At 42.8% G+C, this 16,763-nt stretch overlaps 1 protein-coding gene across 2 annotated transcripts in view; it reads left to right on the top strand.

The window, feature by feature from the left end:
- Positions 1 to 16,763, top strand: part of sema4c (sema domain, immunoglobulin domain (Ig), transmembrane domain (TM) and short cytoplasmic domain, (semaphorin) 4C) — a 134,736-nt gene that overhangs the window by 50,539 nt on the left and 67,434 nt on the right. For both annotated transcript variants that reach the window (XM_037777183.1, XM_037777182.1), the window contains one exon: positions 15,285 to 15,498. In XM_037777183.1, the coding sequence (XP_037633111.1) occupies positions 15,375 to 15,498 (124 nt within the window). In that variant the 5' untranslated portion in view covers positions 15,285 to 15,374. The remainder of the gene's footprint in view (positions 1 to 15,284; positions 15,499 to 16,763) is intronic.

Raw genomic sequence — 16,763 nt, 5'->3', positions numbered from 1 at the left:
CCCCATATAGACTGTATATAAGAAGTAGACGTTGTCTACATCACTCATTGGTTTGTGGTCTGCAGTTTTGAAGCCTCAAGTTCAGCATTTTGGCCATCGCCATCTTGGTTTTTGGTCATCATCATCTTGGTTTTGGGCCATCGCCATCTTGGTTTTTGGTCGTTGTCATGTTGGTTTTTGGCCGTTGCCATCTTGGTTTTTGTCCATTGCCATCTTGGTTTTTGGTCATCGCCATCTTGGTTTTTGGTCATTGCCATCTTGGTTTTTGGTCGTTGCCATCTTGGTTTTTGGCCATCGGCGTCTTGGTTGTGGCCGTCGTGGTAGCAACCTGTCAATCACAAGGTAGCCACGCCCTAAAGCATCCCCTGCTTTATGGTCTATTTGACTATAAATGGGACCATAATTTACCAAATGAACATCATGCTGTATTGAAGAAGACTTGAAACTAGCGATTGAGACCATAAACTCATGTTTACAATGTTTACTGAGGTAATAAATCAAGTGAGAAGTAGGCTCATTTTCTCATAGACTTCTATACAATCAGACTTCTTTTTGCAACCAGAGGAGTCGCCCCCTGCTGGCTATTAGAAAGAATGCAAGTTCACTTCTCAGACCCAGAGGTTATTGCCTGGTCTTCCCCAGTGTCTTCGCTGAAATGTTGAAAATTGTCCCTCATTGCACAGTAAACTTGTGTCGACACACAATTGCAGCAGTTGCATTAGGTCAAAGAAAATAAAAAAATAAAACATGAATAATGATGATGATCAGAAAGCAGCTCAGGTCCAGTTTTAACCATTTACTTCAATAATAAGACACATTATAGTTTGGGGGATGTGGTCCATGTGATGTTCAGGGATAATGTGAACAAGCTTCACACAGACTGTCCCTGAGCTCACAAATCCCACTGCAGAGCCTGAGATACACAACGTCTGATTACCCTTGAACGCATATTGAGAGAAACATTCTAAATTCAGATGAATCTAAATGCTAATACGGCAGGCGGCTCGGGAGGCGGAAGGAGTTAAATGTGCTGAGAGCAGGTAACGGTGTCGCAAGCAAGATTGCAGTGCTCAGTGTCGATGCATGCAGGATGAGCGTCTATATGGACTATCTAGTGTAGGTTGCGGCCATAATATGTGTTTGGACTGTAGACTGTATGTCTAAATGGATGACGCGTTTCCACACTTCCTCCCACTGTACAAAAGTGAAGCCAAAATAACTTATTAAAACCAAACTTATCAGAAAAATGGAACACTTGAACATACATCAGCGTGATCAGAACTACCTAAAATGACAGAAACCATCTTTGCGAAAAATGTATTTGACGTGTACTTTGACTTTTTATTTGACCCATCCACCAACATGGAGGGGGCGGGATTTATGACCCATACTGCAGCCAACCACCAGGTGGCGATCGAGACATTTGGCTTCACTTTTGGGGAGCCGTCATGTCGTCCATCATTATATACAGTCTGTGGTTTGGACGGCATGTGGAACATGTGGCTACAAAACAACTTCCAACTTCTGCAAGACTCCTTGGAAAGCTGCAAAACAAAATAAATATATAAATCCGCCTCAGACGAAAAAAGAACTAGTTGGTCGAGTCTCCTCCCTTCGATGCTGTTTTTCCTCCATCGGCTGTCATTCTTTTCATCTCTCTGTTAGTGTAATCCTCCCTCCCTCTCCACCTGCTTGCCATTGAGGTGTGTGGGCTGTTTCTATAGGAGTCCAGCTAGGTGTAACCTTTCTGCCCTGTGGCACCTCACTGGGATCCAGGGCTCCGGGCTCAGCGTGAACTCCTGAACTCTCCCCGAAAGAAAAGCACAAAGAGCCGAGCTGAGGAGAGGGGAGAGGACAGAGAGAGTGGGAGGGAAAAGCGAAAGAGCGCTACCGGACGGACAATTAGCCCCCCTAGGAGCGTAGTAGGCGGTCTCCCCAAGCCAGAACGCACTGTGATTGTTCCAGAGACTGGCAGCCAGAGTGAAACCAGAGCGAGAGGGAGAAAGAGTGTGTGCGCGTGGGCGTGTGTGTGTGTCATAGCGTTTTGCATTCACACGCCCAGCGGTTGTTGTTCCGAAATGAGACAGTACGTCGGGCGCCCGCAGGCGTCAATACGACCATTTCTATTATTCAGAGCTGATTACAGCGCTAAATCGTACAGCGGTGAATGCTTTTTAATGAGCTTTGAAATACAACAGAGAAAGTTTGTCAGCTTTTTTGTTTGTCTGAATCTGGCCGGCGGGGGAAACGAGCATATTTGCCGGAGTGATTTGATTAGTGCGCTGGTGTGTGAGGAGCAGGTTGCAACATATGTGAGTGGTGAGATTGGAGATGTGTCTGAACGGACACGTGATAAAGGATTCTTTTATGTTTTCTCTGTGTGTACAGTGTGCGATGACCCACATAAATGTGCGTGTGAATAGATGTGTGCATATGTGAGTATGTAGTAGTCCATATATAGCGTGCAGCAATTATATAATAAATATACACAGAAAAAAGTACTAGTCTGTGTGTGTGTGTGTGTGTGTGTGTGTGTGTGTGTGTGTGTGTGTGTGTGTGCTGCTGATCAACATGTGATTACATGGTGATCATGGAGCAAGCAAACACACACTTATGCATGTGTATTGATGAAAGGTCAGAGCGAGCGCTATATCCCAGCATCCCCCAGGCCTACACACGGGGCAGGCAGGCAGGTCGAGGCAGGGCAACACTGCGCACGTGAGGTTTCACCATTTCTCACTGCACTCGTGTGCGCACATCAGACACAACATACGCCGGGATGACAGCACAAGGTCGACCAGAGAGAGAAAAAAGGGGGGAGGGAGCCCTAGATAGAGAGACCGAGAGAGAGGAAAACACAGACAGTGTGTCTGCTCGCACGTACCTAACCTGGTTAATGTCGGCTTTCTGAGCTAATCTCATTTCTTACATCTCAAGCAAACGCAAAACCTGGTTTCCACAATCAGGTTAAAGGCTTAAGAGAGATCTGGTTAATGTAGCTAGATGGTGAATCTCGTACTGATGTTACTTACATTCTTACTGGACTGTATCCCATAAAATTACACTGAGAAAAGCCACAACTAACCACTTAGCCTAACCTCCAGTCTACAGTATGACCAAGATTATCGACTTCTACTTAATTCTGACAAATACAAAATAAATTAGCTTGATAATCAGACTGAATTGCTATTTCCGTGTTCATGTTAACAGTTTACTGTTTTGGGGTTATATTGTTCCAACCAATCAGTAATAACTGACATATCTGTCTCGTCATTTTAGTCCAAAAGGAAGCTATAAACATTTAACTTAACTTAAAGGTGCTAAATTTGATTATTAATATAGCAGCAACTATTTGCTATGTAAAGATATAGAGGAGTAATGTCTACCTAAGCAGAGAATGAAGTCACTCTCTCCCTCAGTGTGTGTTGTAATCAGAGCTTCTCTGTGCTTTGTTGACATAGCCGGGCCAGTCGCGCATGCCTTTTAGTGCATGATCCCACTAGCTAGCTCACGGCCGATGTTCTGCACTGCTCTCATACGGTGGTTACAGTAGATAAAACCATCCCAACCAACATTGTCGCCACAGAAGTGTAGCACCCACCCTCCACTGTTAGCTCTGTCAGCAGTGTTGCCTCTATTTTCACTGTTAGCACCGTTAGCTGCGAGCCACCGGCTCACCGTCGCCATGTTGAGAGTCGTTGGGAGGCATAGAAATGCTGTCAATCTCATGTTTAGCATATTTAACTGCTGTCACGTTGATCAAATAAATGTGTTGATTTACTGTAATTTGTTATTTAGTCAATTTACATCATCTACAGAACTTTAGATTTTTGATTTATGAGGATTTATGTGTCAATATATCATGAAATAGGTTTTAAAAATCATATTTCAAACTGGAAACCGGGTTGAAAGTTTCAGAAACAAGAGTTCTACCAGTAGCACATGACCAGATCTGCTCATTTCACTGATTAGCACCTTTCACCAGAGGCTGACAGCCTACAGAGCGAAATTAGCTGCTGTAGTGATTGGCTGGAATTAAAACCATAGGCCTCCTGGGCACCGGGTTGAAAAGCAATGATTAGAAGCATCTGTGAACAGAAAAATACTCTCCACTCGAACTAGTGAAATTCTTTGGGGTTGGTTTTCAGCTCTTTGAGGTAGATAATGATGGCTGCAAAGGGATTTCATAGAATCAATGAGATACCCCTCAAACATTGTTGATGTAGCTATCTGGTTAGCAAACAGCTGCTATTTACACACCAAGCAGATCAGAGCAATATAGCTGATGAATGTAAGTCCAATATTCATTCTCGACATATCTAGAGACGTATCTTTCTCTTTAGCTGCTAAATGCTCCATATGTTCACCATCTAGTCACTAACAGTGTCTGCCTTCTGTTTGCTGCTGGGCAGGTATACAGGGCAGGTTTTCATTAGCTAAAGTTGTGGGTGGTACCAATAGAACCGCTCCATTCTTGGTACCACCTCGGTCGAGTTTCCCAGCGAGCTGAGCCGATACTAGAAGGTGGAATTAAAACACTGTAGACCACTGATTGGTCAGAGTGACTCATTACTAGCGCGACCGCACAAACCCGCCCTTTTTAAATAGCCAAGCTATCGTCAGTAGCGACCGCAATTTTTAATTCACTTGACCCAGATTTTTTTTAAAACGGCAACTCGCAAAACTATGCCGACTACGTACACTACCCCATGCAATCGACGAAGTGTTCATTGAAATGATTCGGCAAGCGTCCCGTTGAAGATGATGTCACGGCAGTTTCACGCATCATCGCTATGGAGATCAGCTGAGAATCCCGCCTACACTGAGGGGGAACTATCTGTAGTGGAAACACGGCATTGATAAAAAGGACGGATACCAAAATTGAGTCGAGTCTAGTCGAGCAGAGCCGTGCAAGGCAGTGGAAACACGCCTGTTGGTGTACAGTGGGAGTTTTTAGAGCTTTTTCATTGAAAAAAAACTGCCTAATTTGGCTGACATCAAGGTTAATGAGAGCGGTGACGCTGAGCCAAAAACATTAAAGTTGCGGTCGTAAAAAAACAAAATAATGTGTTGAAAGATGCTAAAACACTGACGCTGAAGAGAACTGCAGAGTCTGTGATAATTCTCTGTGAATTCATCACGACGAGAGGCCCCTTTCAAAATTACCATTTGGCCCATTGCTAATGTAAAATATTTTTTGGTGCAGCTTTAATATCTGGTCAGTAGCTTAGCAGTGTTCAAATCAGCAGGAAGAGAGCCATTTAATGTTAGCTGTTAGCTGCTTGCAGGACAGTGCTGCTTACCGGCTGCTTACAGCTAACGTTAACTAGCTCTCATCCTGCCGACTTCAACACGGGAGGTGCCATTGATTTACATTATGATGTGTTCAGGCTCTATTCAGTAAAAATTAATATTGGGCGAAGATAACTTCTAACGTTATCATGATGTGTTCAAATGTAATCTTGTAAAATGTAGATTTTGGTGAGAAACTTGAATACATCCAGTCGTTTGAAGGAGATGTTTTCACAGCAATATAAAATAGATAATAGAGAGGGAATTATGACCTGTTTAACTTCATCACAAAAAACAGTATGCCAACGGTAATAAAAGAGTGGATGTTGAAGTACATGATGGGATTTATTGTTTTGCTTTTGTTTTTTACCATGGTAGTATCAAGAATCATGGAATTTCACTAGTATTGGCATGGACTACTTCATTTTTCTGGTATGGTGACATCCCTAATCCTGGGAATACTGTCCAGTAATAAAAACTATATCAGCACTAAAAACATTTTCTTGGTTTCTGCATCAAAAACAGTCATATAAGTCGAATTGGGGAACAACTATTGTTGAAGCTTTATACTGAGCGTTTAATAGTTGTGAAATATCTCCACGCCGCATCCACTCCCCCAAATGTTTGGAGCGAGATCTGCCTCCATCAGGCGTGCGTTCGCCGCCACAGACCAAAGGCACAGATGGCCTCGCCGTCCGATTAGCTGGACGTCAGTCTCGCCGGTTTCATCTCGCCTGCACCTCCTCTCCTATCGCTTCGTCGGGTCTGAGCAGGTGTTTGGCCCGCAGTTAAAGTCCAAATCAGATCCATTTCATCTGTAATCAGCTGGAGCCCCTGGCACTGATGGAAGAGATCAGAGCGCCGATCAAAGAATTATAAGCCGACCACGCCTGACCAGCCAACCACGACACAGACAAGGCCAGACGGGAGGTGGGGGGGGGGATGTGGGCGAGCGAGCAAGAGCTACAGTAAGGGATGAAAGAAGAGAAGATGGAGATTTGAAGGCCTGCAGAATCTCCCGGGGGAGCTACATGAAAGAGCAGGGTGCTGGGGGGGAGGCAGCAGTGAGGGAGGCAAAGATGTTACACTTCAAAATCTCATGGGAGTTTTTTTTTTTTTGACGTTTCCATCAAGTGGAAATAGGTTGTTTAAAGTCAAATGCGGTGCTCCGTTCCGCTTCGGTTTGAGGTAATTAGGATGGGAGGTGAATTCCAATCACCATGTGAAAGGAAAGTCAATGACATTAACTTGATGCAGTTGAATTGCTCGATGCCCCCGCCGCTGCTTAAGCAAATCATTAATTGTGTGCAAATATGGGAAATCATGTGCTCAAGTGCATGAAATTTGATGGGTGGCTCGCACATCGACGGTCGCAGTTTTAAAAGGGATATTTCAAACACTTTTTTAAGAAGATGTTAACATCTTGATGGATGTTTCAGAAGGACGTTATTGCGGGGCGCGATCACACGCTCTTTCGCATTCATTCTTACACACACTCACTCACTGCAGCATGCAGAGCTGATCAAGCAGTCTTTCATCTGTGCCAGCCACCCACGCAGCCATAAACACACACAGCTCTTTAATGTGAGTTGGTCAACATAAAGACTCAAGACACCCATTTGTTCACACCTATATTCACAGATATGCTAGTTAATGCTCACTTCACTCAATCACTGGAATGCAGGCGCACTCATGCTTGATATTGCTCTGAACCGTGCATTAAAACACACACTTTACTTGATTTAAAGGGATAGTTTGGGTGTTTTGAAGTGGGGTTGTATGGGGTACTTATCCATAGTCAGTGTATTACCTACAGTAGATGGCAGTCAGTACGCCCCCAGTTTGGAGAAACAGACAGGAGTTACCAGCATGGAAGCAAAGCAATGTACAGCTGAGGACGGGGCCGGCAGCAAAACGTATTTTAGCAGCCTAAAAGAAAGGCCCATTTAAAAAATACAATATCAGTTTAAGGGTACGCTATATTTACAATATTTTCTTTCTTTGGTGAGAGCATAGATAACGGCTTCAGTTCCCCGTCGAAAACATAGACGGTATAGCTGTCTCACTGCAAGGTAAACTGGCAAAAATATACTAAATATAGCGTACACTTAAACTGATGTTGATTATTTTAGGTGAGCCTTTCTTTTAGATGGCTAAAATATGTTTTGCTGCCAGCCTCGTCCACAGCAGGACACTGCTTTGCTCCCATGCTGGTGCTCCTGTCTGTTTCTCCAAATTGGCAGCGAGCTGACAGCCATCTACTGTAGGTAATTCACTGACTATGGATAAGTACCTCATACAATTCCACTTCAAAACACCCGACCTATCCCTGTAAGTGTCCACCTGTGTCTTTGTACAAAGACTCTTAGATGCTGAGTATGGTGTGGGTGGGCGGGTGGGTGAGTGGGTGGGTGCATGTTTCACTGTCAGTGGAGTGTCCATGACTTAATGGAGCAGACATGGACATGGAGTGTCCATGTCTGCTCCATTAAGTCCACACTCTGAATAAAAGCTGTGTTGCCCTCATCTTTCTTGTCACTGTATCTCAGTGCGGTGTAAAGCTGTGTTTTTTTTTTCCCAGCCCTGTTGCACGCATGGCTCTGCAGCACTGTATGAATAAGTGAGAAGAAATGCTGAAGTCCTTGTTGACTTCTCTCACTTCACATCCCACAAGTCATCAATTTTGCAGGGAGCGCTGTAACATGATATTTTTTCACTCCGATTTCATAGCCATTTTGCTCCGGACTTGAACCCGGAAACCCTGAAATCTGTTCCTTGATGCATCGTCACAAGCGGAGCCATTGTATATTTTTTGTACATTTATATTCCAGGCATTTTATTTAGCTGAAAGCTGTCATACAGAGCGACTTAAAGTGCGTGAGCTCGGATTCTAATCACTAAAACTGTTTTTCTGATCTCCGATCAAAACATTTCAGCTGTATAAAATCATCTAAATTGGTGAAATTATCATACGATACATCTGCTTCCAGGACTGTCTGGTGTATTCACGGACTCTCAGATAACATTTAAAACCACCAGAATATTCGGTGAACTGGGGTTACAAATAGTCATTTGGCAATGAATCCTCCTGTGTGGAGAGATATCATGTTTTTGAACAATTAATCTGTAAGAGCTCTCTCTGAAAGTTCAAAAAGCTGAACCGTGGCACCAATTAAACCGTGAAACTCAGGGTGGTGTGTAAAGGCCTTAATACTGAGTTTCATTGTCCAATAATGCTCTCATTACCGTTTCAGAGGCTTTCAGCACTATAAGTTTGTTAGGACAGTCGTTTTTATTTTGAATTTTTCAAATGAATGAATGTTTAAAATGCTATCGGCGGCCTCAGAAACTCATATATGTCCAACCGTTTATGCACCAGTGCTGCTCCAACCTCCCACTCGGATGTTTTCAAAGTGAGGGAAGCGCAGCATAAAAAGTCCCGGAGCCGCTCTCATCTCTCCGTCCACGAGGTGTGAAATCGTTTGATCCAGTTTGTTCTATTTTGGTGAAACAGCTTCAGTGTGTGTGTGAGAGAAAGAGTTTGCACTTGCGTGTATTTGTGTGTGTTTTCAAAATGCTCCCCGGAACAATAAAAGGTGGTGGAGGTAAAGGGGGAGGGGACGGGGTTGCAGGAAGGAAGGAAGGAAGGAAGAGAGCTGACGGTAGCCGCTGTGTTTGTTTTGCAAGGAAGCGAGAGGGGAGGGTGGGAGCAGTCCTTTTAGTCCATCCGTCCGTGTGTGTGTGTGTGTGTGTGTGTGTTTGTGTGTGTAGGGGAAGTTACGGGTTAATGGACATTAAGTCTGTTCCAGTGTGAAAGTCGGTGGGTGATGCGCCCTGGCTGTCTAACCCACAAAAGGGTCAGAGGTCAGGGTTAAAAGTCAAACAATGCCTGGAAGGACCAGCAATCAGCTGGGACTGCACCAGAGGTCAGCGTGTGTGTGTGTGTGTGTAGTAATATGTGCGAAAGGGTAGGAAAAGGCTGCCAGGAAAAGGCGAGGTGGGGAAAATGAAGGGCAGGAAGAGGACAACAGAAAACAGAGACACAGAGCGGTGAAGAAAAGAGGACAGATAGGGGTTGAAAACGTTCCTGTCTTCCTTTTTTCCCCCCCCGACATCCGCTCACTTCGAAGAAACGACCGTGGTTTGCTTCTCCCTGCAGGGACTCGTCTTACCTCCCAATACACTCTGACAAGAAACACTCACACATTCAGGCAAAAAAAAAAAACACCCACACACGTGCGCATACAATGACACAAATCCACAAGCACAGCCAAAACACACACACACACACACAGGAGCGCAGCAAGCTAATCAGAACATGTGGCCTATATTTCTCTGTATGTTTTAATGAGCTCTCCATTGTGGAGTGCTGACTGATATTATTAGGCTGCCGGGTCTCAGCTCATTAGCTAAACCAGGCTCAACAACAACAGCAGCCGCTAAAAAGATGATTTGACACCGCCCGCAGAGTTATGTGACACCGCGGGACCTTAAAGAGGCCGCGGTGAGAGACCGAGCAAGTGAGTTAATTTGGTCATCAGGGGAGAGCGAGGCCGAGTCTCGCGCCTTACGACGCAACGAGGGATCATAAGAGTCAGTTTGAAAGAAAGAGAAAGAAAAATACATCATAGGGCCGACTCCAGCCGGCTCCCCCCGGCGTTCTTAGAGTTTCCTGCAGATGTGGTGTGCAGATTCAGTGTGCAATTTTAGCAGCACGCTCGTGACAAGTGAAGAGAAGTAGTAGTCGACAACACTGAAGAGAAAACAATACTGCAAATCTGTTCCTGATTGTTGATTGTTATTGCTCTATGGTGAATGGCTCAATTTCCTATATAATCGCACTGTATGAAATCCCTCTCCTCCATGCTATTAAAGCAGCTAAATGAATCACACTGAGCTGAAGAATGGGCCCTTGCTGGCTTTTAAATGGTTTGTACAGTTCTACTCAAGAAAAATTTGAATGCATGACTTTTCACTGTGGTGTTGCTACTTTTACTTGAAAGTAAAGGACAGTACATAATCTGTCTTCCACCACTGCTTATGGACCACACTGGCAGTGGGTATGAGTTGATATTTGTTTTTTGTTAAATACAATTTCAGTAGAAATGTGTTATGCAAAATGATGTTGTTTTACTACAATGGCTTTGAGCTGTTCTTTACTCATTATCTAATGTTTCTCCAGCCAGATCAACACATTCTCACTCCTTACTCGCTTGGTCAGTTGCCCTCGGCATCAGAGACCTACGCACGGGGTACCCCTCTTGCGTTACTTTTGGACAGACCAGGGACGGCGTGTCAATATACGCTTGTTACATGAATAGAGTCCTTTCAAAATTAACTTCCGTTTTCATGGGAAGTTATGTTTAGGCATGGACAATCCATCTTTCTGGTGTTGTAGTGGTGCTGACAGCAGGTGAAAGCTGATGCTAAAAGCTGCACCGGAGGTATCTATAAAGGCACTACTGTTAACCCCTTGCTTCAACTGTTAAGCTGGCTTTACAGTACAAGTAGACACACAAACAACTCAGATAAGTAGTCCAATGTCATGTGATCCTCGCCCTGTAGGAGTCTCACCTTTCCCTATACCCACCATAGACTGTATGTAAAAAGTGGACGTAACTACGGTGACGCAACCCATTGGTTTGTGGTCTGCTGTTTTGAAGCCTCAAGTTTGGCATTTTGTCCGTCGTCATCTTGGTTTTGGGTCGCCGCCATCTTGGTTTTTGGCATTCGCCATCTTGGTCTTTGGCATCTTGATTTTGGCCAACGACATCTTGGCTTTTGGGCGTCACCATCTTGGTTTTGGGCCGTAGCCATCTTGGATTTTGGCCAACGACATCTTGGCTTTTGGGCGTTACCATCTTGGTTTTGGGCCGTAGCCATCTTGGTTTTTGGCCATCGCCATATTGGCTTTACGGCGTCACCATTTGGTTTTGGGTCATAGCCATCTTGGTTTTTGGCTGTCGTCATCTTTTTTGGCACCAGAAGTGACACGAGAGGGTCTATTTGACTCTGAATGGGACCATAATTTACTAAATGAACATCATGTTGTATTGAAGAAGGCTTGAAATTAGCGATTGAGACCATAAACTCAAGTTTACAATGTTTACTGAGGTAATAAATCAAGTGAGAAGTAGACTCATTTTTTCATAGACTTCTATACAATCTAACTTCTTTTTGCAACCAGAGGAGTCTCCCCCTGCTGGCTATTAGATCGAATGCACTTCCGCATTGGCTTCACTTTTAAGAACCAGTGGTTGCAGCCTGATACACACTTGTTCCTGTTGTTGTCAGACAGGGTTGTCCCAGCTAGCACTTTGTGAACAGGGAACATCCTTGACAGACAATTTTAATTTGTCCTACCCTATAGTGATGATATTTCACTCTGATTTTATAAACCATCTTTTCCTGGATTTGAAAATCAACATTTAGCTTTGGCAGTAGTGTTAGAGACAAACAGTTATGCTGTTCGACTGGCAGAGAAGAGAAACGAGAGGGAGACGGAATTAAAGAAAAGCATAGAGAGGCAGCAAACGGAGGAAGAGGAAATGACAGCGAGGCGTACACTGAAGATTTTTTAAGCTTTTTCTCAGGCAGAAGCCTTGTTTCTCCGTCTCCTCCACTATGCTCTTCCTCCTCATCTTCCCCTGTAGTGTTTACACGCTGCCTCTTCACTTAATCCGGCCTCCAGGATGCCCACTTCACTTGGTTACCTCTAGCACAGAGATGAAAGGATGGATGTTGAGGGAGAAAAACTATAAGCCTCCTGCAACGTGTTTTTCTCCGCCACTCTCCCTCCGATTCTCTCATTCTTTCGACCCCTTCATCCCTCTCTCCCTCCCTCCCACGCCTTTCAATCTCAATCTCAATCTCGGCTCACTCAAGCGTTGGCCGGCAAGGCCTCCAGCATCGATCCAATAAAGCTGGTAGTCGGCACTGCGAGGCTTGAAGAGCGTTCACCCAAACCCAGCGTTTAAGCACGCTCATTTAACAGCACGGTGCTATGATATGATCTGGGGGGGTAGATGGTGGCGGAGGGGGGGTATGTGGGGTGTGTTTTTTTTTCTTCTTTCAGTCTCTTCTTATTTTCCTCTCAAAAGTGTAATCAATAACAGTCACATTGGTTAGACGTGGGCACACAAACACACAAGCACACACACATCTCCAAATCTCAATTACCTCTCCTGCCAATCCACCAAATAGGTCAAATGTTTTGTTTTTTTCAGCTCTGGAATTTAGTATTCACATGTGGGAATAGATGAGGGAGAGGAGACATAAAATGTGCTACATGTACAGAGGTATTTTCTGTCTTTGTTCTGGGTTAAAGTTAATATAGTTTGACATTTTGTTTCTCTTTAAAAGTCAATGGATTCCCTCCTCCAATGAGCGTGCATCATCAAAGGCGCCATTTCACTCACACGATACACAGCGGCAGGTGCAGAGGGGAAAGCTTACAGATGGCGTGTGTGCATTTCTTCCTGTGTGTGTGTGTGCAACTTTGAATATAAATTATGATAAGGATATGTGGTCCTCATACGACTGCAAACATTAAGACCGATCCATCATGCTTTATATCTACAGTGGTTATGTTAAAGGTCAGTAATTGGTTTAGTATTAAGGTTAGAGTAATCAGACTTGGTTTAGATTGTGGTCAGTGAGTTGGAGATGCAGCGGGTTTACTATAGGTCACCTTTAAATTTAAATTAAAGGTTCAGCTCACCCAAATTACTTTACAGAAAACACATGTTTTTTTCGTTTTTTTTCATTCCACCACTCCTAGTGGTATCTAGCAGTGCACATAGTTTGGGTTTTAAGTGCTGAGGTTTTGACATATCCAATCTCTGAGATTCCTGCTGCCATTTAAATACAACAGACAGGGAGAGGATGAATTTAGCTTGTGGTACTCGCAGCATTTAAAAATGACATTTAAATGTAACAGTGTGTGATCTCTTCGCAGACAGTGTCCAATGCAGGTACTCTAGATAATTCGATTGGAGCTACTTTCTACCGAAAAAATTATGTGAAAAACTGTGGATGCAATGTTTTGTCGATTAGGTACGCTACAAACAAAGTGTCTGGAACCCAGTTTCCAATGGCATAATTGTGTGTGGCTGCTTCTGATGATTTTTGTAACCTTTCGAAAATAGACAATCCGATAATCATACCCATTAATGCAGTGATTGGCGTGAAGTGTGACGTTTTCACACTTATATACACTTGTCGAGGTCACACTCTTATCGAGGTCATGTCCATATATCGTACGATAACTTGATAATGTAATTATCTAGGGAGGACGGAACCTGCCAAAATCAAAAATAAATGAATGAATAAATAAATGTCTCAATAAATAATTAAATATGTCCTTCAATGTAGCAAAAATATTATTAAATATAAATGTAGCCATTCATTAATTGATAAGATATGACATACATTGATATTTCTGTTTTAATTTGCTTCTTTATTTATTTATCTTTGTATCCCTTATTTATTTACTCTTTTATTAAATTTTCCCTTTTTATTTTTTTTTATATTTATTTGTATTAATTTTTAAATGTATCTATTTATTTTTGCATTTATTTTGTATTATTTATTTATTTTTGCATTTATTTTGTATTTTTTTCAATCAATTTATGTTACATTTTATCAAGTAATTACTGGCTACATTTATTCTACATTTTACGAGAGAAATAGGCATTGCAGTAACAGAATATTGATTCATATTTGATCAGCCCTGCCTAGTTTGACCGTTTGATCGGAGTTCGCGAGTGATTGACAGCTGCCTCCGTTGAATGAACAGCCAATAAGAACGCTCTCACTCTGAAATGACCTGTGATTGGTCAGAGTCTCCCGTCGCAGGCTCGATTTTCTAAAGCCTGAAAACAGAGCCATGATAAGGTGCAGAAGTTTTCTCTCAGAACACTTGAATTACAATATGCTGAAATGTTACTATGGAATATTTGCCCAATGATGCCAAAAATATTCTGCCTACTGCCGCTTTAAACACTCTACTAATGAAAAGAATTTAATTGATATAATTCTTTTCAAGGTTGATTTTTACAGTTATTCGACAAGTGCCAAGTTTCATCTTGAATTAACATAGCTATTCCACTAATTGATGTCACTTAGTTTACACAAAATGACGATATGACATACGGTAAAAGTTTAAGGGGCTGGCAGGTCCTCACAAGCATACAGAAAATAAAACTAGAGAGTGTGTCATCGTATGAGTGTAAGCACTGTTTTAATGTGAAAGTCCTCTCCTCGCCCTGTGCATCAGTCTCACCTGCAGCGCCGTAACAAGTCAATCATCCCGTGCTGTTATTGGACTGTAATGCAGCTCTGTAGCGGCGCACTTGACATGTTCATTATGTATAAACCAATTCATTTACAACGCAGTGCTATTGGATTGTCCTTGCCTCGACATTCATTTCCCAACACATTGGCGTTTGATGCATTGCCAGCGCCAATTAACTTTGATAACTCAGCCCCGGTTTAATATACTGCTGCTGAATTGGCTTGACAAGAGTGCGGCGATAAGCTATTTCAGAGCTTTTTGAGTGGCGATAGCTGGATTATCGCTCAGAGTGAGGGAGGGACGGAGAAAAGTTTCCTGCATAAACTCCCCCCCCCGGCCAAAAGTCATTAAAATGTTTGGTTTGTTTATGTTGGCAGACACACACACACACACACACACACACACTGATTACAGCTATGTCCTTGTTGGCTTTAATGATTTGCATAACTCATTTCTGTTTTACATTATTGTGGATTCTGATGACCATGTTAATTTATATAGTGCATGTTTTCAAAGGGACAAATGTATCTTTCAGCGCAGCTTGAATGTGTGAACTGTTTTGTGTGGCTTTTTGAAAAACGGTTATAAATACTGTTCTGGCAAAATAGTTTTTTTTTTGATAAACAACCAAGCTAATAAAGGAAGTGAACTGCTTGCTGCATCCAGCTGATGTGTTGGTTTTTCTTTGTCTCGGCAGGCTGCCAGGAGCCGGGCTGCTCTCTCTCTTGAGTCCTTCTGATCCACTGATTTATCCCTCGATCCATCACGCAACGCCTGTTCACGACGAATGGGAGCTGATATGGGCGCCGTGGGCGGGACGAAGGTCTTGCTCCTGGTGTTTCTGGTTGGATGGGAGAGGTCGCTGGGTCTCAACTGGAACCCAGTCCCACGCAAGACTGTTCGATACCAGGGTGAGTGAGCTTTCCAGTGTATTAACAGCTGATAGAGGTGTTAGACCTCACGGGGGAACTGGAACTTTCCAGTGTAAAACTTAAAGGTCCCATATTGTAAAAAGTGACATTTTCAGGTCTTTTACATTATAAAGCAGGTTTTAGTGCTATATAAAAACTGTTAAACTATCAAAACGCTCAATATACGGAGAAATACACACAGCCCCTATTCAGAAATTGCGTGTTTGTAACAAGCCGTTAGGATTTCTGTCCATTTGTGATGTCACAAATATACAATTATTTAGACCATTTCACGGTTTTAAACATAAACATTCTAAATGTGTTCCAGTTTATTTCCTGTTGCAGTGTATGTAAATAACATCAGCTAACAGGAAGTAAACATGGACCCAAACTGTTGCCTAGCAACGCAATTCCGTTGCAATCCCATTGAAATGCACTGAAACGGAGCGTTTCAGACAGAGGATTAATACAGATTTATTCAGACAGACAGTACGAGGAAAATAAAGTGTTTTTTGAACATTACAGCATATAAACATGTTCTAGTAGAAACACAAAATACAAGTATGAACCTGAAAATGAGCTCGCTATTGGACCTTTGAATAATTCCTTTAGGTAGTGGCTCCTTAAAGTCACAATAAAATTAAAAATACATCTTCCAAGTTCTAATCCTATGTCCCTTTGTTAATTGTTCATTGTTCATTTGTCTCTTGTTACATGCTAACTATGTGTCCAAAAACATTTTTGATGACTCATCCTGAACTCACAGGCAGTTACATTTATTCAATCTATGATTTTATGATTTCTACACTCAAATGTGATTTGGAATAACCAGCTAACCCCACCTATCATATGAAACTGCACTTGACCGTTAGCTTGGGTAGCTAGCAAAGTGTTTTTGCTAACTAGTCTCCTCACACACACATACCTCCTACAAGTAGGATATTGCTCTGCTGGCTACCTACAAGCTAACGGTCCAGTGTGGTTTTCTATAATGGGAGAAGTAAAAATACTCTTTTATACTCTAATTGTATTTGGCATATATCAAGAGTTAACTGGGACACAGAACAAGTTGTATTTGTGTCTTTAAAGGCCTGCTAAAAGTGGAAAAGTAGTGAAGTGAAATATGTGATTCTAGAAGCTTGGTTACGTAGTGATTACTCAGGGCTAGTTGGTGACCTACTGTAGCTGACATGCTAACCGCTAACACGCCAGTCATCCGGCTGCTCTTCTTTGTATTTTCTCTTACCGGGCCGGTGCTGGGCTTA

The sequence above is a fragment of the Sebastes umbrosus genome, chromosome 8 (genome assembly GCF_015220745.1).
Source record: "Sebastes umbrosus isolate fSebUmb1 chromosome 8, fSebUmb1.pri, whole genome shotgun sequence".
NCBI lineage: Eukaryota > Metazoa > Chordata > Actinopteri > Perciformes > Sebastidae > Sebastes > Sebastes umbrosus.
This window is presented reverse-complemented; position numbering and strand designations above follow the sequence as displayed.